The sequence below is a fragment of the Notothenia rossii genome, assembly GCF_949606895.1.
Source record: "Notothenia rossii genome assembly, chromosome: 6".
In the NCBI taxonomy this organism is placed as follows: Eukaryota; Metazoa; Chordata; class Actinopteri; order Perciformes; family Nototheniidae; genus Notothenia; species Notothenia rossii.
The window spans coordinates 11,765,993-11,790,292 of NC_136909.1; the positions used below are offsets into that span (position 1 = coordinate 11,765,993).

The 24,300-nt window shown below is 40.2% G+C and overlaps 1 protein-coding gene across 6 annotated transcripts in view; it reads right to left on the reverse strand.

Annotated features, from left to right (window-relative positions):
* osbp2b (oxysterol binding protein 2b) overlaps positions 1-24,300 on the reverse strand; it is a 50,523-nt gene that overhangs the window by 20,229 nt on the left and 5,994 nt on the right. For 5 of the 6 annotated variants that reach the window (XM_079690114.1, XM_079690116.1, XM_079690115.1 and 2 more), the window contains exon 2: positions 23,674-23,882. In XM_079690114.1, the coding sequence (XP_079546240.1) occupies positions 23,674-23,882 (209 nt within the window). Of the gene's footprint in view, positions 1-12,394; positions 12,734-23,673; positions 23,883-24,300 lie in introns of those variants that run through there. The other variant, XM_079690119.1, reaches the window with a different exon arrangement.

Below are 24,300 nucleotides of genomic sequence, written 5' to 3' on the forward strand. Positions count from 1 at the left end.
AGACATATTAAATACGTTGTAAATATCGTACAAATACGAAAATAGACCTGGAGGTAATGCCAATCAAGGTAACTGCTGAGAAAGTCCTTTCCTTTGTCCCCCTTTAAAATGTAAAAGATATCCGGGAATCTGGATTTGACTACTCACTGATTTCCTGCTGTTGATAGCATCTTTGAAACAGGACATTAAACATTGTGAATCTTCTCTCTGAGTGAAGATGATACATTCAATCAACATACATCTCTTACCTAACCTCCATTATGCTTTTGAAAGTCATCTTTCTGAAAAGATGCTGTTATGGAAATCTTAGACCTAGTCAATACTGTGGAGATATACAATTAGAATGATCAATCAATAAACTGGTGAAACAAACAGAGTTGTCTTTCTGGATCTTTATTCGAGGCGCCTCGAAGGCACAAGTCTCACAGAGTACAGGGTAGTCTGCAGGAGTGTGCGCAATAGTCACAGAATAGGAAAGCTTATATACAAGATAGGGCGGGAAGACAGAGTTTTTGTGTAGCTCGGCGGAACGCCTCAGAAATCTGCTTTCACACGGATGTCTCATATTGTTATTAGACACCTGTGTCCTTGAGCTGTAGAAAGTATAATGGTTATCAGAATATGGAAGTTCAAACTTTGTGTGAAGAGGAGAAGTTTCAACATAATCTGCCAAATCAGCTCTGTGGCCTTGAAGCGCTTGAGAATAATAATCCTCATTAGAGACAACAGATGAAACAGCAAATATGAAGAAATGGTACAGTAGTGTTAGACAATGCTTTCAGAAGCATTTGGTTTTACCATATAAGATAAAATAAGAAATTGCCACTACAATGCTTTTTCAGCTTTATAGATAAACTAATATCAACCTTCATATTGAACAAAAAACCCCTGTGTGTATGGAAATGCATTCTGCATACTTCACTCCAAAATATTCTATAAATGAATAATCCCATATAAATTGCTTTCTTTTCAAACTTCTTGCAAAAAGTTAGAGACTCATTTCAGTTTTGAAGGAAAACCAAGACACCAGCCTTTCAACATGCTAAGTACTGACTGAGTTACAGAAAGCCCAACGCCTGAGCCCTGCATCATCTCCACATTTGAGATTGTGAAATGACAGAGTAGGGTGATAATATTTGCATAATGTGCAGTATACAGTTTGGACATTTTAGAGGTACTGTGCGGATAAGAAAGTGGATAATGCTATGGCTGTATCTGCTCAAATATGATGTACAGTTAGGAAGGTTAAGAGTAAACTAAAATACCAGTGAATATATATGCAACACTTGTTCGTACCCTCATTCTGCCAATGATTTCAGTTCTCTAAGCAATTCCACTTAAAGATAAACTGCCATGTGTAACGAGACATCTTTTTGGAGAAGAGACTCTGCTTACAGCACATTGCCTGTAAACCCAATTCTCATGCCTCGATTCCACTGACAGAACAGTGAGCTGCAAAAACAAATGTTTGCCGTTGGCTCTACAGTACAGAGAGCCTTTAACAACACAAGGCTTTTTGCCATACAAAATGTGTCAGGAATGTCCTTTATGTTCATTGAGCCGGATCCATGTAGGATTATGTCAAAATGTCAAGCACTACCGGACGAGTTTGATTACTGGAGATTAAAAAAACGTTCAGGCTAAATATCCATCAACTGTATGTCACTGACACATGGAATAGAAAGTGAAGACATGTTTTTTCCTGGGTCAATAAATACACTATCTATGCTGCCTCAATGCATAGCTCGGCCGCTCACACTTCGGTTCTCTTTCTCCCCCACAGAAGATGTGGATGGATGGCTCTCCGTAGCAAAGTCGTCATCACGAGGTAAGGCCAGAAGCCCATTACCACACCAGTCATGCCTCAAGGGCGGTTACTCCCCCCTCCCCCACAGTCCAGCACCTCGGAGAACACCCTGCAACGACACACATGCACGTCTGTTCCCAGTTGGTTCCTACTCAGAACGTGATGGCATATTTTAAGCAAATATTTGTGTTTGTGGCGAGCGAGGAAACAGCTCAACACATCCATAGTCCGTCCATCAATCTTCAGTTTGTGCATACTGTAGGTTCTTCTCCTTTCACTCCTTCCTTAGTTTGCATCTCAATGTGAAGAACAAAAGAGAGAGAGAGAGAGAGAGAGAGAGAGAGAAAGAGAAAGAGAGAGAATAAATGTGGGAGAGTGTAATTGGGAGAGTTGGTTTCTTGCTTCTGTCCCACTGTCAGCCCTCGTCTCTCGTCCCGGAGGACTTCCTGTCAGCTCAGTGGCTGACAGGATGTCTCTCTGTCACAGAAAGACGTGCATGTCGAGCAGCAGAGCAAATGGGAGAAATGTCCTGCCCCTCTGGATTACTGAAGATGGTATTTGAACATACTGAAAGGCTTAATCAGAGGAGAAACTTCTTTTAGAAATATTTAGAAGTTTTTCATCTTAGAAGCATGCTGGCATTCACGGCATGCTTGCTATATATGTAAATAACAGGGATTCATCAGAGGGATGACAGAGAAAAACATATACGTATTTTCTGTTGCAAACTATTTGTATTTACCCGTCATTTGCAGGTGACAAAGTTGCACAAAAGCTACCTTTATATGAGATTGTAATCTTCAGTTTTTGTTCAAACTGCTTAAGAGAGCTGTTCATTCAAATGTATGGGTGTATTGGATGATGTAGTTGTAACTTCTGTTGAATAATACATTCTCTAAAGACCATTTAGCGATGGGATTTCACTACAACGGTGCAAAAGCCAAAACGAAGCCACGGAAGCCCATGCTTGGATCACATCTATCTTCAAAATTAATTGTTCACAGTATTCAAAAAAATATTATAGAATAGATTGGGAGGGATGAAACCCTCTTTAATGGTCACACATGCAGAGCACACACCACACAGTGAAAGTTGTTCTCTGCTTTTAACCCATCCTAGTACCAGGAGTCTAGTACTAGGAGCAGTGGGCAGTTATTGTACAGCACCCGGGGAGTAATGGGAGTGGGGGGGTGTCCGGTGCCTTGCTCAAGGGCACCACGGCAGGGCAGGAGGTGAACTGGAACCTCTCCAAGTAGCAGCCCACACTCCATATTTTAGGTCTGGTCGGGGACTTGAACCAGCGCCCCTACGACTCACAGTCCAAGCCCCTACTGACTGAGCCACTGCCGGAAATCAGATATTAATTTGAATGATCCAGCTTTAATGATCAATCTGTAGACCACAGAGACGGTGTGTATCTGTGGTAGGAATATATCTATTTCAGGACCTACAGCAAAGAAAGAGGAAGATGATTGAAAGAGAAAACATGAGAAGTATATCAGAAACAGGAGAAGGAACCAGGTAGATGAAGAGCGAAGATGTGTCCCTGGGGAGGGGGGTGTAATCCCGGCCGGTAATTGCTAACCGGCTCCGCTGAGATACATCTCAAGGAGACAAACAGAGGAGACGGCAGGTTAAAGCTGAGCTCTCCACAAGCACATGAGAAACTGTGCAGTGCAACTCATCACTGTCCCCAGCGCTCTGCGGTACAGCTCTGCCAGAGTGTCCAATCGAAACAACAGAAGAAAAGATTAACAGCAAACTGCAGCAACTAAGCAATGACTTTTAATTCAGTAACATTTCCTAATGTGCTACGATAGACAAAAAGAAAAACCACCAGGCTGCGCACTGCTAAACTGTAGATGTATATTCTGGTGTGCTGTGTAGATCTGATGCATTCCCAGCTAGTGCATCAGTGGAATGGCTCTTGCTTACTTCCCAACTCCTACTGTCTGAAGGTGAAGGTCATGCATTACCGTACACCCTCTGAATACTAACAGAGCTCATCTACACACGTCTGGTCACTGGGATCGGATTTCCAGGAACGGACTGCAGTTATAAAAGAAGATGTTGTGCTCTCTGGAGACCATGAAAGCAAGAAGTGAAGCCTCTGTAATCTGTAATTAACGTTGGGGTTAGGTGAGACGGAGTGGCTACACGCTTCGGGAATTTACCACGGCTGGGCTGCCATCCACTCGTCCTGCTTTTGCTGCTGTGGAGGCCCGCTTTCACCTATCGTGTGCTGAGGTGCGGAGGACGATTCGCCGCGGAGGAGCTCCCACGGCTGAAGGCCCGCCATCCACCTGTCTTGGTTCCGCTGTTGGAGGCCTGCTCCCACCTGTCGCTGCTGTACGGGGGAGGATCTGCCACGGCTGTTTCCGCTTCTGCTGGTGCGGAGGCCTGATCTGGGGATACCGCGGAGAAACTGGAGCGCTGCCACACTGCTGCCTCGCCTGTTCCAAGCTGCTGTCCTGACGTGGATTTTGCCCCAGGAACATCGCGGATACTGTGTGCTGGACTGGGAAAATGGCCCATATCGTGATTCTGCTGTACCTATTGACTGTGTTGGACAATGAGACGATCGCTAGTCATCCTGAGAAGTCTACTGGATTCAGGTCTGTTCTACCGCCCGCAGTGGACATCCCCTGTACGGTTTCGGATGTGTTACACAAACAATTACTGGTTGCCTTGTCGCGTACATTCATTTCGACAAATGTTTTTCTTTCTCGCTTGCCTGCTATGATGGTTCTTCAGAACTGTTTTTTGAACTCTAATCTCACTTTCGCTGAGTTTGCTGGTGACTCTAAAACAGTTTTTGGTTAAGAGAAAAAGGTGCTTGGTATTTTTATTATTGTTACTATCAGGGAATATCCAACCAAACCCTGGACCGCCCAGTAGTAGCAGTAGTCAGATAGCTACTCCTGCTGATTTTATTTCTCGGTCTGGGTTGGGATTAATTCACTTATGTGCGCAGTCTGTTACCTAAATTAGCATTTGTCCGTATTTGGGCGAGCTCGACTGATGCTGATGTCATTGTCTTATCAGAAACGTGGCTAGATAAATCAATTTTGGCCTCTGACATTTACATAAATGGTTATAGTGTATATCGCACCGACCGTCCTAAAAAAGCTTGTGGCGTTGCCATTTATGTGAAAAATAAGTTTTGTGTAACGAAGATGGTTTCCAAATCTATTAGTAAACAACTAGAATTTTTAGCCGTTAATATCGAAGTAACAAAGGGTCAACAGGTCATGGTGGTGGGCTGCTACAGACCCCCCTCAGCTGTCAAGGACTCTTTATCTTCATTGGCAAAACTTTTATCTCAACTTGCCTACAAGGAAATAGTGCTGCTTGGTGATTTTAATTGGGACTGGTTAACTTCTGTGTCAGAGGATTTTAAACACCTGTGTACCTCTTTGAATATTACTCAGATTATAGATAGTCCTACTCGCCCAAATATTAAGTCCCCAAATAAATCCTCCTTCATTGATCTCATTTTAACAAATGTTCCACATAAATACTCATCTGTGGGAGTATTTGCTAATGATGTGAGTGACCACTCTGTTGTAGCCACAATTAGGGACACTAAGGTCCAAAAGGTTAAACCTCGTATCATCCTAAAAAGTAGGGATGCACCGAATATTCGGCCGCCGAAAATTATCGGCCGAAAATGGTTAAAAAGGCTCTTTCGGCTTTCGGCCGAAAGGGTTTTAGCACCGAAAAAATATCACCGAATGTCAGGGAACAGGGTTACGTTGGTAAGCTAACGTGTTGTTGTGATGACGTAATCAAAACGCGGCGACAAGCACGGTGCGCGACCATGCTCGCTGCTGACTCACAGCCAACATGTCTGGCGCTTGGAGATATCTAAAAATATCAGCGAAAGAGGCGCGGATTGCGATTTGTAAAACGTGTTCAGCTGACATTTCTCGAGGGGGTGTAACTGCAAAGACTTTCACCACTTCGGGATTACTCCACCACTTGAAATCAAAACACCCGGACAAATATGCGGAGTAAGATCAAATCCCAAGCACTGACAGCGAGAGACTGTTCAGCGCTGCCTCTCATGTGCTTGATGAGAAGAGGAACAGACTTATGGCTGATAAAGCAGAGAAGCTACTGTTCATTAAAAAGAACCTCCCACTTTTCCTTAATAAGTAGACAAGGCTGGCTTATCATAAGCTTATCTATTTCTACATGTCTACTCTATACCCACTTTCCTGAACAATTTTCATTGTGAGTTATAATTCACCATCTCAGGTTATCATTAGAGGGAAATGACAGCAGCACAGTGTTCAATATATTGTACTTTCGGTATCTAAATGATACAATGTTGTTTACATTGCTCATGAGGACCGACCACCTTATTTGCAGATTCTTGAAATTGTAATTTAATTTGTAATTGATTGTGGATTTTGTATCCAGTTTTCACTTTATGTATCTTTATACAATGTTTACTACTTTGCTTATGAGGACAGACAGCCTTATTTACAGATTCTTGAAATTGAATTGTAATTTCATTTGTAAATAATTACATTCATGTGGATTTATCCAGTTTGCACATTTGTATGCATGCACTTATAGGTGCATTTGTTGTTGTTGAAGGCCTGGCTGTTAGTCTTTATTTACACTATTTTGTTGTAGGCCTACTGGCCTAGATGTTTATGTAGTTTTAAAGCACCTTGGCTTTGTTCTGAATGCACTTTGTTGTAGTTATCCAACAGAGAAAAGAAAATGCGCTTGACTTGGAATTAATGTACTGTATGCATTCAAAAGTGCTGAATAAATGTTTTATGGACCCATACTAGTGATTATTATTTAAGTTAAGTTTTGCCATAATCATGTATTTTTCCATAATCAGGCAGCTGAACAACATTGGTAAAAAATGTATCCATTATATATATATATATATATATATATATATATATATATATATATATATATATATATATATATATATATATATATTTCTATTAATCATTTTCGGCCTTTCGGCATTCGGTTTTCGGCCAACTGTTTCCTATTTTCGGTATCGGTTTCGGCCAAGAATTTCCCATTCGGTGCACCCCTACTAAAAAGAGACAAAAAACACTTTGTGGAGCAGGGTTTTGTACATGATCTGTTTGATTTTGATTGGGGTAAAATCGATCTGTGTGCTGATGTAGAAACTGCATGGTCTTATTTTTATCTTGGTTTTATGGAAATTATAGATAGACATGCACCCCTGCATAAATTTAGAGTGAAGGGACGAGACAATCCTTGGTTTTCTGCTGAACTGTCCAGTCTCCTTCATGAGAGAAACAATGCCTGGGCAAAGGCTAGGAAATCAGGCTCAGAGGTAGAATGGCTACGCTTCAGGCAGCTAAGAAATAGCTTCACATCGTAAATAAAAAAAGTGCTAAGTCAAAGTACTATTTGTCAGTTACCACAGAAAACCTAAATAATCCTAGGAAATTTTGGAAAGCCATAAAATTGATTTCCACTGGTGAATCCAAAATGAGCTACCTCCGTGCCTCACCACAGTATCTGGCTCTATATCAGACAGGGCTACTATGCTAAATTGCTTTAATAAGCATTTTGTGTCTTCTGGCTCTCTGTTTGATTCTGTCACTGACTGTGCTTGTGCTTCTGCTTCTGTGAACACCCCAATCCCTGACTCTGAACAATGTGGTCTGGAAAACCCTTTCAGTTTTACTCCTTTTACTGTTGGTGTTGTTCATGAAGCATTATCCAAGTTAGATCCTAAGAAACCGGCTGGCCCGGACAACGTAGAACCTTTCTTTTTAAAGATAGCTGCAGATTTTATTGCTCCATTTCTTACTTCTCTTTTTAACCTCTCCCTCAGCACAAATACAATTCCAAAAGTATGGAAGTCTGCTTATGTCTTGCTTTTACTGAAAGGAGGGGAGGCAACTATTTTAAATAACTATAGGCCAATCTCTAAATTGTCAGTTCTGGCGAAGGTGCTCGAACGCCTCGTGAGTGAACAGGTAGAGTTTTTATGTAAAAATGATATCCTGTCTAAACATCGGTCAGGCTTCAGAAAGCAACATAGCACCATCACTGCCACAATGAAAGTGGTGAATGACATTACGAGTATTTTAGATAATAAGCAGAGTTGTGCAGCTCTATTTATTGACCTTTCCAAAGTGTTCGATACCGTCGATCATCACATCTTAAAGCAGAGGCTACTCAGTATTGGCATATCCAGCCATGCAGTGGGGTGGTTTGTGAACTACCTCTCTGAAAGGTCCCAATGTGTTCATTTTGATGGGCTGTCTTCTGAGTGGTTAAACATTTCTAATGGTGTACCTCAAGGTTCTGTTTTAGGTCCACTTTTATTCTCCATATATATCAACAGTTTAGGTGAAAATGTGAATGAAGCTACTTTACATTTTTATGCGGACGATACCGTGATGTACTGTGCAGGTCCCTCCATTCAGGAGGCTGGTGTTAAATTACAGGCTGTTTTTAACACTGTTCAGACTCAGCTCTCTGAACTTAAGCTTCTTTTAAATATGGATAAAACCAAGGTGATGCTCTTTTCAAAAGCTAAAAAGACACCAGAGCCTGTTTTAGATATTGTAACTACGCAAGGAATAAAACTTGAAGTGTTAACCTTATCAAATACAGATTATTCTGTATGCATTTTTCCTGCATAGACTGTTTCTCAATTGATTTCACGAAGGCTTTGTTTCTCTTACCGTTACTGAAGTATCAAATATTTACATCGAAAACTATTTCTAATCCATATCCCTCAATCATACTAAGCGCTGTAATGAAAACTGCATCTTAAAAATGTTCACTTGATACAAACTCACTGTTAAGTTACTCTCACTGATTCTCTTTGAACATTTTATTATGTAAAAAAGATTCAGCAGGACCGTGATCGATGGGTTAGAAACCTGAGATCACAGGAGGTTAGGGATCCATCATGATAAATATCAAGTGTTGAACAATAATGAGACATCAATGTAGCCATCTGTCCAGTTTGATGCAATGAATAAATAAATAAACGCAGTGTCAAGCTATTTATTAAAATATTTTCACTGAACTCATTAAGACATGTTTGAAGGTAATGTTGCACTTTGTTTGTTCATGAGATGTACTTTGATCAAACTCCAGATGAAATACTTGTTATGGTTTAAATGACTTAATCGATTATATGTAAAAGGTCTTTGAGCATTAGGAAAAGCGCTATAAAAATCCCATGTATTATTATTATTATTATTATTATTATCAAACCAGAAAAGAGCCTTTACAGAGTAGTCGTCTCTCGAACGTACTCTTAAGCTATGTGCATAACTGGAGTTCAGGGGCTGACCCTGCACTTGACCCCTCTCAACTAGGGAGGGAGAAAAGCAAAACTTCCTCTATCTGTGCAGACCTTTATACAGTCTATGGTGCACACAAATTGACCAAGGTTTCACATTCACTCTCAGAGCAGGAACACAGACGTCCCTCACTTGATTATCAAAGTGCTGAGGAATCTCACACGGTGGTGCGGCTCCAGAGAGCTTACTCAAACACACTCAAGATGAGTCATTACAGCAGCACACACCGACTTGCCTTGACCACAGATGCCACTGACTGTAACTGACTCAATTAACGATTAAATGTGGGGTATGTAATTTATTTCAGAAACACTTTTTGTTATATTCCATGGAATGCTCTTAACATCCCGATAGCAATGAATATATGAAATGGTTTGACAATAAATCCATAACAAAATGTCATCTGTGGAAGCCGTAGTACTGCAAAAAGCACGACCAATCATCTGAGCCGGCCCGGCTAAAGTAACTGGATGGCCTACCTGCCTGTCAGCCTTCCATCTGTGCACAAACTTATCTCGTGCCCTCATTGGTCATGTGCACGTTTGTGTGTTGGAGGAGGGGCTCTGTAAGGAAGTGGCAGATTTTCTCCGGCTGTGTATTTTCAAATTCTAGCGCACTCGAGCTGGTTTCTCCAAAATGACCTACCCCACCTTTAAAGACTTCATAAATATATATTTCTCATGCAGAGGAACTATTGAACCAATAAAAAGATGGATGCAAATAGTGGATGGCCAGACAAGGTCTACAAAATAGGGTACAAGGGCAGTTGTACATGCTTTCTCAGGATCAAAGCAACATTTTTGTTGTAGGTTTATTCATAATTTTTACAAGAATATAGTTGATATGTACCAACAGGAATCTCACAACTGCATGTTAACTTTAATTTAATTAGACAGAAGTCACAAAATGTTTTGAGGGCTCGTCAGATTGCTATCAGGTTTGTAAGCACTAAGAGTTGATTCAGCAACCTTTCTGTTCTCTGGCAGCTTTCTTGTACTGCTTCCCTCTTCTGTTTTGTTTTCGAAAACACAATTCTTCCTAAAACTGGAGCACTGCTGTCATGGCAGTGACAGTGAAATTACATGTCTGAATGTGATTGTTTGGCATATCATGGGGAGCTGCGACATTGTAAAGCTTCTTATTATTCAGGCTGTTTTATTTGTTACTTTTTTCAGCAGTGGCCGAGTTGGAACATTGAGTTCTCCAATTTACTGAGCTAAAGGGGTTTCTACTGGCCCTGAGCCAACACTCAACCATTTTTACTAAGCTCTGCATCAGTAACATACATGTAACTGTGCTCTGCTAAAAAACAATCTTTATTTTTGATTTGGTACTAACAGAGGTTGATTTTGTATTTGCTTGGTAAGGACATATTTATACTCAGTTATTATTGATGTTTCTTTAGTACAGTATATCCTTCTATTAGCTAGTCATACTAAAAGCAAGGTTATTAGTTGTTTATGGAAATGGAAATAATGAGTGAGTTGACCAAGGTAAAACTAGTGTTTTAAAAATGTAAATGCACATCGTTTTTAAAGCCAATTTGGCAGAAATAAAGTGTCCAAGAGCGACGCATCATGTGTTATGGTTATAGTTTCATTCGCATATCATGTACACAATTATAATCCTGCTGATTGAATTACTTTTTGATGTCCTCTTACTAAAATGATGCATTAAAATATTTTAAATCCACATAGTCAATGTCAAATATATATTTTCTCTATCCGTGTTTCAGATCTCAACATGTGAAACTCACAAAATGGATGTCTTCGAAGATGTCCATACACACATTATCCAAACACGTTCACATTTGAATGTTTCCATCAGCCAAGACATTGCTTTGCTATCACAGCATGTCGTGACACTAGAAGAGAACAGCGAGTACTATAGCATTTTGTCCCTGGGGGGTTTCAGACTGTTGAATCGATTTCAGAGTTGTGATGTGTTGGTTGCAGCTCAGTTTTGTTGTGTAACCTAATCACACCCAACAACATTAATATTGCAGAGAGTGTGCAAAAAGCGTACTCTGAAAAGTCGTAAAACAACATGGCGGATATTACCTATGCCCGACTGATCTCTGTGAGCATACAGAAACAAAGCCAGAAAGCCTGGGGCTGAAGAGCACAGCTGTTCAACTCAACGCAGTCCAACTCTGCCACGAGCAGGAACAAGGAATGATGATGACGTGAGAGAGGTGGAAGACAGAAGATGTGCAATGAAGGGGAAATGTAACAGCTAACACATATCTTCATGTTGTACTCCAAAAGTACATTTCATTTAAAGTACATACACCATAAAGTACAGTGATGCTACTAACCTGAGATGAGCAGTAATATCTTTGCAAAATGTTTCACTATTAAGTTTTTATGCTGGCTAGTATTGCTTTAATGGGACAGCGCAAACTAATGATGGATTCCTTACACTGTCTATACTTGTCTCGTTGTAAAGTTTGCACTTTAGGACCCTTGTAAAGATAGCAAGTTCTTCTTACACTTTCAAATGATAGAAATCAAACTACTCACATAATATAAATGGCCAACTATTTGAATAATCTACCATGGACTTATTTTACAAAAAAAGTCAAACTTCTTTAATATTAGATTCTTACATTTCAACCTGTTTTGGTTTCTTTACTTCTCTAATCCAGAAAACAGGTTATCTATGAATTGTGTTTTAAGCGTTCGACAAATCAACCTTTGAGGACGTTATCTTGAGCTTTGGGAAATTAGTATCAGCATTTTCCCCCATTTTCTGATATTCTAAAGATCAAACAACTCTATTAATCAAGAACATAATAATACAAGAAATGTCATTTATATTTGGTTGCAGCCTTACGCAGTTTCACACTGCCAACCCATCATCTAGGCATTAAAAAGGGTCCAACTCATCCATATGCACATTTTTGGTGGAGTAGGCGCAGTGAAGAGATGGGAAATGTGTGTGAGCAGGAGGAAGAAGGGAACGAGGAAGAAGGGAACGAGGGAAGGAAGCAGTTAGGGGGTGCAGGAGGGAGGACACTCTACTCTCATTACAACATGAGGCGCTGCATTGTGAGGGGAGGCTGCAGAGAGGAGAGCCTCCATGGTGACAGATGACAGCAGCAAGAGAGAGAGAGAGGAGGATGGATGGAGGGATGACAGCTACGATGAGGAGGAGAAAGAAGGATGAGGAAGGCTTTTGTCATTGGACAGATGGAGAGGAGTGTGACAGCTCCGTGCTAATGTCTGATAGCATTAGCCATAGCCGTACTGACCCTGGTTGACTTTACTCAGGCAGCCCGAATGGCAGAGGGAGCGGACCGTCCCCGACTCCCAGCAGCTCCGGCCCTTCATCCCCCTCTCTGCTCCTGAGAGGCGACCCCGGGACACTACATCATCCCATGGAGGGGGGGGGGCAGAGGCAGCGACTTTCCCTTTTCAGCATCGCAGCGTGCTCACACATACATGCATACTCACACACGTGCACACAGCACAGAGGGCAGGCTCTCCCTCGTGTGACTCTGGCTTTTCTTTCTTTTCCGGAAACCCGCTACACACTCTCACAAAGCTCGGCTCATTTACAGTTCTCCTGCACATGCTTCTCTCAGTGCGGTGCAGATTGGGAGAGGGAATGAGGGAGGGAGAGAGAGCGAAGCGGAGAGGAGATAGGACTCAGCAGCCAGCAGTCAAAACGTAGACCAGAATGCATTGCTTCCTCTCTGTAACCCCCCTCTCTCTCTCGGTCTGTTCTCTCATAGCCTGACAGAAAAGTCAACTATTTCAGGAAAGCGAACGGCAGAGATGGTAATGAGTAAAGGCAGTGTCGCTTCCACACTAACACCACAAGGAGCTTATGTAGGAGGAGACACGAGGGATGAAAAGATTTCAGATGAAGTTTTGACATCTTGCTACTAAACCAAGGGCAAAAGGTCAGACCGAACATCCCTTCAAGAAATGGTCAATTTCCTCTCTTACTGATTTGCCCTTCCTCTGTCAGACTGTTTCTGGTGCTGATCACTTCAAATCTGACCTCCCGCAGAAAGGTCACAGCACATGCAGCATACAGTAGCTAGCCCTGGGCTGTTATAACAAACCTCACACCCACCCTTTTCAAATCAGGTGAAGGTTATTATCAAATATCACTGACAGTGTACATCTCACACTGTCCTGTAACTCAAGGTCACCTCAGCCACCTGAACTCATTCCCCTATCCTGTATTTAACCAAGGGCTTCTGTGAACACACACATTACACCATCTCTAGGTGGGTCTATATTGAATCTTAGCTTAATCACAACATGATGATCAGTACAACCACCTCCTGCTATTATTTCAGTCAATCCTGCAAGTTTAGTCATACGCTAATAGAAAGCAATGATACAACATATATCAAAATGATTTATTAAGCTTGTTGTTTCAGACATTAAGTATGGAGAACTTGGTCGTATGTAAATTATAAAAGTGGAAGACAGTTCATTGATTTGTACATCAATTTGGTATTTTCATTATGTTAATGGTGATGTAATGTAATCGTGATATATTAATATGTTAATCTCGTTATTGTGAACTGCCTGCAATTGGTAATAAACTCTAATTCCAGTTTATTAGTAAATACATTATTTCAATCTCATTTTTTTAGGTAGAGCAAAAACAATTAGTGACATCGGATTGTACCAAAGTCCAACCACCTCAAAAGGACCTTATTGTAGTTATATCTGTTAGGCGTGTTTTAATAATATATTAGCAAAGTGCCTGGCTTTAGTTTTTAATTACCTCTAGAAATTAAATATTTAGTTTGAATTATGTTGAAACTGTAGCCCAGAATACACATAAGCTATGCGTGGTGTTGAACAATAATGTGTGGATTTCAATTTGAGAGGACACTCCTACTACACCTTAGATCAGTGTCAGGGTGGCCAAACTACGGCCTGGGGGCCAAATGCGGCCCGCGGACCATTTTGAATCGGCCCTCAGCAAATTAAAAAAGTATAATGGAATATGGCCCACAAATGAAACTTGGGCTTTTCTTATATTGTACTTCTTAAATATAAATGTAACAATATATGACACGGTAGTATTCATGTGTTAATAAGACCACCTTTCAAATAAATTCAGTCAATTAAAGTTGGAAACATTTTCCAACATATCTTAGTTGATAAGAAAAAAGCCTAATAACTTATTTACATAACAAGCTTGAAATACACCCTTCCTATTTCTCCTTATTATCAATCTGAGCTTCTGTTTTAAGGGATGAGCTGCTAACACTCACACGCATCATTTACCTACATTTGATTGATTTTGCTAACTTGTAAATAAATGTATGAGGCGATACAACTCTAGTGAGCCTTCGTATATTTCTCTGTATGTGGCCCTCAGTGAAAACCGTTTGGACACCCCTGCCTTAGATAAATGTGTGATTAGGGAAAAGAAAGGCAGCAGCTCAGTATTAAGAAATCTATTTTTATGTATCAGTAATTCTATGAATACCTCTGGGCCCTCGTTTCAAGAAAATCTAAGGGTTGCTACCGTGTCAAGATCCCTTCAGCTGTGTGAATTAGGCCAACAGTGTACCGAGTCCACCGTCTGATTGAAACCTGCTTCAGTATCACATGAAGCTCTTCTGCTGTACGATCTGTGTCGCAGTGATTCTGAAAAAGATCTGATAACGGCACAAAACAGGTAACAGGGCGTTCTGCTGTGGATTGCAAGTGAGGTGAGAGAAGTGCTGACAGGGAAAGATTGACTGTAAATAAATAACATCCACTAAATGTCCAGGGGCTTGTTCGAGGGGGCGCTGAAGCATGAAACCTCAATTCATTTCATAGCTGACCTTCATCACTTATTTTCTTCAATACAGTTAAGGTTAACCATGCAAAAAGAGAAAACACTGATTGACAGCAGGATTCATGGGAAACCCAGTCTCACGGCATTCCTTGTTATAGTCACGACATTTCATCTGTTGATTCGTGTTCACCAACACGATTTCCCCTTTTTTTCGTGTCACACAGAACAATTTTAAAAGCAATGTATTTCTATTGGTAGTGTGTTTCGTGCCTGCAACACGTCTTGTAGGTGCCATAATGCTACTTAGCCCAAGTTCATTATTTGTATTATTATTATTTGTTTATTTCACTATTATTTGTTTGTTGAGCACTTCCGGTAATTGTCACATGGGTGTGGTTTGTCTATTTAAGTCAACTGTTTCATGTCGAGTGGGATGACAGAGGGTGAAGCTTGTGCGGTCATTTTTTCTGTTGACCGTTTTGTCCATAGTTACTATGTTTTGATTTTGTTTATTAAATATCCTTAAAACTATATTGCTTCAATATCGACTTTCTCATCGAAAACACGTCACAGTTTATAGCCAAGTTTAGCCTCTCGGCGACTCGAACTTAACTGGGGATTGAGCCGCCACACGTCTTTTTGTCCGGTCGGGTTTTGGAAGACTGGAAGCTGTGTGGTTCATACAAAATGTTCTTACTCAATATCAAGCCACGATTATTATTTTTATTTTAAAAAATGGTATAATGTCCGACTTTGTGTGTATCGTCTACGTCTGTTTCCGATGACTTTATTTTGAAATTCAGTTTCTGACGGATGGCAAAAAAGCCAGAGATAGACAAATAGATAAAAACAAGGATAATTGTGTGTTATTGTTGAGTAAATAACAGTGTGTTATTTAGAAAAGAATAACAAATTAGAAGGAAAAAAAGATTTCAAAAATACAGATTTCAGTATTCTGAGGCTCTGAGCCCCATTTATTTTCCTCGCAGACGGCAAAAAAAGTCAGACATTATAGAATTTTAAATAAAACTATAATCGTGGCTTGATATTGAGTAAGAACATGTTTTTATGAAACCCACAGCTTCTGGTCTTCCAAGACCCGACCGGACAAAAAGACGTGTTGCAGGCATGAAACATACTACCAATAGAAATACATTGCTTTTAAAATCGTTCTGTGTGACACGAAAAAAAGGGGGAAATCGTGTTCACCAACACAAATCAATAAATGTTGTGACTACAGTATAACACGAAATGCCGTGAGACTGGGTTGTGATGGGATATATGATTGAGTTGTTTTAACAGTCCGTTATTTTCTTGTTTTCGGATAATATACTAAATGTTAAGCACTTCCTGTATTTTGACTACAAACTGTTCTATATAAATAAAGTGTATTAGTATAAACTATGGTTTGAACTGAGGTCAGTAAAATCACGTTGGAAGGTATTTGTAAGCATTGCTGTATTTTATTTCAAATTGTAAACTACTAAATGTGGTAAATATCAAGTAGCCCACGAAAAACTAACCGGAATACAGTATACTTATTAACGTTATTATTACTTATTTAGATTAAATGGTAAAAACAAAATAATCTTATTTATTTTTACGCCATTTTCCTGTTAGAAACTACACCCTTATTTCTAAATGACTCCAACACTATATCATCTCCATGAGAGAATACTAGTTTTAAAAACAAACTTTCTCTGAAGTTAAATCAAAATATCGCATGATGTACTTTTACAAATCCCACACTTAGGCAAAAAGAAAAGAGCCCTGCGTTTCCCTGATCATTATTAGTATCTAAAGACGCTGTTCAAAGAGCACGAGTTACAGCCTCATTACCGCATTAAGAACAAGGAACCCAAACGCTGCCCACAGCCGGAAAGCACAAGCTCATTAAAACCAGACAGCTTCAAAGAGCGGTTGCCTTGTGGGAAGGAATTCATTTGAAAAGGAAAATGACATTTTAGAAGTCACATTCTGAGTTGCAGACCTTTATAAAACATTTGACTGTGTCAATTCAATCAGCGAAAGCCATATACATGTCATTGATCAATGCTAAAGGACCACATTATACGAGCTAAAGCCAGAACACCACTTGCATCTACAGTAAGAACCAGAGAGACTCAAATCGATCGCAGTGAAATACAAGCTGAAACTGATGGACTGATTCTCCTCCTGTGGAGATAACAACCCGATTCTCCGAAGGATGTGAAGATTTTTAATTAACCACAAATCTAAGAGTTGAGATGAATTGCCTCGGGCGTCAAACTGCACTGGCTTAGGTATAATGATTTAGTTATCACAAACAGACACAACACTTCATGTCAGTGCTGCAGCAGCACAGGGAAATTACAGCAGACTCTCAAAATGCCGTTGCAATGAATCATCCGGCCCGCCTCGCACTTACTCATCCCTGATAAATAGACTTGAGGCCAGGTAGGATTTTTGCATCGATGCTGTAAGAACCATCCCTCCACATGCCTTAACACAAAATAATAATAACGATAATGTTTTTCAAAGTTGATTTAATCTTTAATGGCACACTTATTGGTCAGATAATTGACTCAATAAATGATGGATCTAACATTACATCTAAATATGTGTTTACAGGTAGACAGTCAATACCTTTTTATGTCCTGAATCAAAATAGCCTGGCTTTTGTAAATGTTGCATTGAAGACGTGACAAATCGTTCTCCTAAGCGATAACCACAACCAAACGTTTCCATGGTAGCCGACCAGAGCTGCGGAAATGAGCAGTATTTTGAACATTAGCTCATTGAGGAAGAGTTTCAGTTCAGTGACATTTGTGCGATGTCTTCCATGTTCAGTTTAATAGGCTTGAGGTCAGGACTGCATCCTTGCAAAGACTGTAGAGATCGTTTTAACGACATATTTCTGTGTCAGTGTGAGCCATTATCACCACATGAGACCTCACTTTAACATTCAGATCTTAAACAGATACCTTTACATTTTAGCGGAAATAGTTAGATTCGAGTCACACTATGGAAACATTACAACAAAGGTTTGAAAGGTTGAGAGTCTGCTTTGAAAGAAAACTGAATAGTAAGGTTTAAACATTTTTGAAATAATATGTCATATCCTAAACTGTGTCTGCAGTGCAATGCATATACTGTATGTGTTTTCAAAGATTTGAAACCTGCGTTGCATTATCAACAAACTTAAAAAGGTGTTATATAGCTTTCCTTATTCCAGAAATGGTTGAGATTATTTATTTACTTCCAGGTCCTTTCAAATAAGCTGTGAGTAGTAGTAGTGGTAGTAGTGGTAGTAGTGGTAATAGTAGTAGTGGTAATAGTAGTACTAGTAGTAGTAGTAGTAATGGTAATAATAATAATAGTAGTAGTAGTAGTAGTGGTAATAATAATAATAATAATAATAATAATAATAATAGTAGTAGTAGTAGTAGTGGTAGTAATAAAGTAATAATAATAGTAGTGGTAGTAATAAAGTAATAATAATAGTAGTAGTAGTAGTAGTAGTAGTAGTAGTGGTAGTAGTAATGGTAATAATAATAATAATAATAATAATAATAATAATAATAATAGTAGTAGTAGTAGTGGTAGTAATAAAGTAATAATAATAGTAGTGGTAGTAGTAGTAGTAGTAGTAGTAGTAGTGGTAGTAGTAATGGTAATAATAATAATAATAGTAGTAGTAGTAATGGTAATAATAATAATAATAATAGTAGTAGTAGTAGTAGTAGTAGTAGTAGTAGTAGTAGTAGTAGTAGTAGTAGTAGTGGTAATAATAGTAGTAGTAGTAGTAGTAGTAGTAATGGTAATAATAGTAGTAGTAGTAGTAGTAGTAGTGGTAGTGGTAGTAATAATAGTAGTAGTAGTGTTATCCTATAGGTTCATATACATGCTGTTTCTAGAGTAAATGTCTTAAATCTAATCTGTTAGAGTGCAGTTTTTATTTATTTACGCACCAGGTCATATTCTAAAAAGTACATTAACAATGGAAAATACTGTTGTGCCAAAAAGTTTCCAAACTAATAAATGCCCATCGGTGGGAAAATAAAATGTGTTTTCCATCTAATTTGTGTCCACTCAAGCTTGGTTCAGAATGATCATACATTTTGAGCATTGTAGCAAGTGTTGTGAACTGAAGGAACAAAATAATCACAGTTTAAAATCCTACCTCACACCACCCATCCTCACCCACAGGAGTGACCTCTTTCTCCATCCCTTGAACGAGTCCACCATACATGCCACCATTAACCATGTTTTTCTTTGTATATACTGTATATCTCCATCATGGACAATGTAAAGACACATGCCAGCCGCCATGGAGATAAAAACAAAGGTAACATCGATGCGAGCATGGTGCCTGATGCTCTAGCCAAAAGAAAATACACACACGCAAGAACTAAAGGAAAGGAAAGAAACCATTGAACCGCAAACATCCTGTCATCGTGTTTACTGTTATAAACAAAGAGCTGGCTAGAAGGGATACTTCATAAATATAATAGAAATAATGTGTTATCACTCACTGCGTGTTGCATCAAATGTTTAAAATAATATTACTTATAATGTAGAAAAAGGAGATTCAAACTGTTGTGGAGTTTCAACAATAGCCAAGAGGAAAATGGAAAACTTGAATACTGAACCTTTATTGTCCCTGCACAATATTGAACTCATTTATATTATTAGTAACCTGCCTATAATCCACATTCTCAATTTCTCAACTTCTCCTTTCTGCCGATGAAGCAGAAAAAAATACAGTATGATTGACGGTCGACTGGGACACAATGTGAGCTTATAATGGATTCAGGTTTAATGCAGGTCACTGGTTGCATGGAGCCACACAGAGAACATAAATAGTCCCAGTACAACAAAGGACAGTTCAATAATGCCAGTAATGCAGTGTGAGTCCCATAACAATGCAGTGCTATAATGGTGCTGACCACTGACTGTAAAGAGTCATGATTAGCACAACATATAGATCCATTTCATTGAGGGAAAAAATGGTTTATATTATACCAAAACAGATACAAGAGGCAAGACTAATACCAGCACAATATTCAAACCTAATTATCTAGCTTAAGCTCCCACACATAATCACAAAGACACACTGTGACAAACGTACATACAATATGTCATTATTATGATTATATTTCTATCCTCAGAAATCAGGCCTCTGTTATTTCTAAAAGGTTTGACTTCTCAGCGACACTTGGCTGTTACAATCACAACAGGTTTGACACAGAAATGGGAGAAGGAACCTAAATAAGGCAAAAATAAAAGATTACACAAAAACCCATGCAATCATTTCTGGCTGTTCGATTTTGCTAGTTTGTTATGTTACAACACTCACTCTCCTCACTTGGTTTCCACCTCGCTTGTCATTGGGGATTGAGCGTAACTTGCTAATTGGCCTCGGTCGCCACACTCTTTTACATCCAAGATAAACAAGGGCAAGCGATTCGACACACGGCTGCGGCAGAACTAATTGATGAGGATAAATACGCCGTCCGTCGTATTATAACATCCTTTCACAAGCTAGGGAAGTAGTGGGACAAAATGTGGAAATACAACACTTTAAAATGGGTTTTTGCCTACATTTAGATAGGTAGATAGGACTTAGTTTCCTACATCTGTCATCGGAATACATTTATTACTAAATCAATATTTATTGCCATGTCGACTGGAGTAATACAAATAATCTCACACTCTCAGCCATTGAACCAGAGTGTCCTTCCCTGCACAGAGAGATTCATCCCCATCACATCGGAAAATTAGCAAAACAATTAATTCTTTAACAATGTCTTTAACTCACTGTTAAAGGAGAAACCTTTTTACATTTTACAGCAAACTTCTTGAATAATAATGCAATGTTTTCCAATTTCAAAGCACAGTTCGTCACCTGAATGAGCTCTGGGACTGTAAACACCCTTTGCCTAACAATAGAAATCACAGACATTCTTTGCTTTTCCAATTGAAACCAGTCACTACTCACCAATGTACTGGAATGTAAGCACCAACATGTCTACCCAAGAATCTAATCCTTTTAACCAAACCCACATGTATGCATACAAACACGCACGCACATTCCTGAACACAGCATGGATGAAAGAAACCTGGGTACTTACAAAAGAAAAGCTGCGCCCTATCCCGTCTCTATGTCTCCCTCCAGACTTTGCAGGACACCAGCAATGTTTTAAGCAAAAGACACGAGTGCAGAGTTGGAGTAAAGCATTAGGTCATTCCATTCAGAACTAAAACCCCCCGCTAGAAGGAAAGCGGCTTTCTGAGAGAGAGAGCAGGAGAGGGAGGAAAAGGAAGGGGGCGGGAAAACCAGACATCGAGTGAGAGGGGGCCGGGAGAGAGAGGAAGAGCAATGTAGGGGGAAAACAGGGAGACAGTCAGGACCAGGAGGGGAGGGAAAACATCCCACTTGTTTAAGGATACTGTCCTAATCTGAATATTCTGCATCAGGACCATGGACAGAGCCCTACCTTTTAGTGTAAAGGGAGAATTCCAGATGGGATGTGAAACAAAAGGAGAAATTAAGAGGGAAATAACACAAGCAAGACGACAACATGTTATCATGACAGTAACAGGACCTCGACAATATGTATGTGACGACCATATGTAACAAGTGACACCGGGACGGCCCCAAATATGAACTTGCCGATCGATGTACTGTTCTTTAAGAACTGGCAATAGTGCAAACAGAGAGCTTGGATCTGTCGCTGCTGCTGTTATGCTCCTGCCTTCCTCAGCTCTATGTGTCTGCCCCATCAAGAGAAAGCACTGACTGGATGAATGGTTCCGGCACTTTTTACACCAACTTGCACTTAACCATTTCAGTTTCCACCTCACTTCACCATCCAAGCAAACGTTCAGCTTTGGTGTTGAGTTAAAAAACAATGACACGTCAGACTCGCACATTTACCAGTGATTCAAGGGCTACAAGCTCACTTTCACAAGCAGTGGAAAAGACATGGCAAGCTAACCCATGAGAGAGGGCAGGTTAAAGTGAAGGGAAACACTGCCACCGTCTGGATGTAGGCTTCCGACTGCAGACACAAGCTTTGGTAAGCTTCTTGAAATCCAATTTAAAAGCGAATGTGAATGAGAGGCACTCATGGAATAACAGGCCATTTATAAGAAAGGATTATACATGGAGAGCTGTGACACCGGTACTAATGAGAAGTGCAAGTGATTGATTTAGGGTTCAGGTCAGTTGTACAAAGAAACTCATCTCATGGCTCACAGGTAACAAGATACTCTTAGATCAGAGCTGAAGTCTCACAGTGCATGATGGGGGTTTAAGATGTTAAAACCTTCTTCTAGGGATAAGATGAAAAGATAGAAGTGTAATTAGATGAGGTTATATAACAACCAGCCACATCGAGGATATGAAGTTTGGTTGTTGTGTACACACATGATGTGCCCTGGGTTTACACGTTGCTCCTCCTCTGAGCTGAGGGGATCAATGAGAGCTCTTTGTTCCCCCGACAGAGAGGAGGGCAGGTTAATGAATGTCACTGATGCTTGTTTGTGTGGACAAGGAACAGGATGCTCTCAAAGAGCTGGATGGCAAAACCACCGACGTCCTTCAATACCTTCAATAGCATTAACAGATCATTAGTTTTCTGAAGACGGACTCACGCAGCGTCCTCCTTCTCCACAGCCAGAGCAGATGGGAAAGGAATGGTTAGAAAACAGAAAGACACACATATTCTTTAAGATAAGAAGGTAAGCATTAAAGCAGGAACTAAGTAAAAGCTTTCATAAAAAAAACAATGAGCCGATTCATAAATACAAATGCTAGCCAACGTGTGCATGTAATATATATCTGTATTTTTTCTGTGCTTGATGAACTTGTAACGTAATATTGCAAGGTTAGGTAATCAGAACAAGCAATGAATTAAGAGAAGACCCTAAATAAAAAACATGACATTGGTATGGGTGTACTGCGGCTGAACACAACCTGCTACAGAGAGGAGACACAATCAGAAACCAATCAGACACATCCAGTAGGTGGGTAGCCTGACATTTTCAGAATACAAACATACTACTACACTCCTCTCCTGCTTTCTGGAGTGGTGAGCTAAAAAGCACTTACATTGTCACACCGTCTATATATAGAGATCTGAATTTCAAATGGAGGCCAGGAGAATATATATCCTGTCTCAGTCTCTGTAGACCTAGTCAGCAAAAGAGTGAGACGAGAGGCTTTAGGACGATGCCAGGGTGAAAAGCAAAGAAAAACGGTCCTCTCTGGCTTTTCCCACAGCCTTTGACCTGCAACACCAAATACAACCATGGAAGAATAAGTTGCCTTGGAAATGAGAGTGCTCTGTCGTCGGGCTGAATGCAAGCCCAGTTTTTTTCACAGTACCATTGGCATGCGCATGTTAGTTGTCGAACTCAAACTGAGGAGACGGCGCTGCCCCCTCCTGGCTTAAAGTGGAATCAGAATTACATCAAAGAAGAGGAGGACGTGAGATGGGACTGCTACTGAGCTGATTATCAAATGTCAGGGGACACAGGAAAATGAAATACAACCCAAATATCCAGGCTGGCCTGAGGACCATGTTGTCCCTAACTCACTGTTCACCTTCTAACAAAGTCAAACACAAGATAAACACACTCTGGTATGTTGACCCAAGCCTTTATTTGTCAAGGACCTGACCGTTCATAGACGTGCCTCATGGGTGTGTTTCGCTCTTACAGCTCGCACTTAGACTATAAAAAGCCTCGCACGCAGCTTCAATGTTCCATAAAAGTAGCTGCCCTTACCAGACTGATCGTTCATCATGCGGATGGCTTTGGCTTTGGCCAGCTCCAGTGCCGTGACCCATCTCTGCCGCTCCACCTCTGTGCTAGCCTTGAGGTGGTAAGTGCGGCCGCCACTGCTCAGGACAATGTTGCAGGCGTCCTCTGTGTCGATGTGCGCCGTGGCCAAGTTGATTGTTCCTCGGCAAGTATGGGCCATCTCTGCCTGCGTCCTGCGACAAAACACCAGGCGGAAAAAGAGACAGAGAAAGAAAACACATAAAGAACTGTACACTGCTGTTTGTCACTTTGAGTATTGCATGTAGGAACGTGCATTTGATACTATTATGGCCAACAAGCGCAAGCAGGGAGGCAAGGAGGGACAGAGAAATGCCACACATTATATTACAAAGACTCACTTTGAAAGCCAAGCAGCAGAGGATGCTCTTGGTTGTTAAACTAAACACAGACCTTCTCTGTATCACACCGATCTAATCATGAGAACCAAAACTTTATTAGCAAATGGTAAACAAATTGGATAGTTTGAACTTCTTATTCGCTCAGTGTGGCCTTGCTGACATTCAGTGTGCTGAATTCTGGGTATTCTGTGCAGCCTAGTCCAGTAACACCAACTGTTGCAGTCAGTGGACC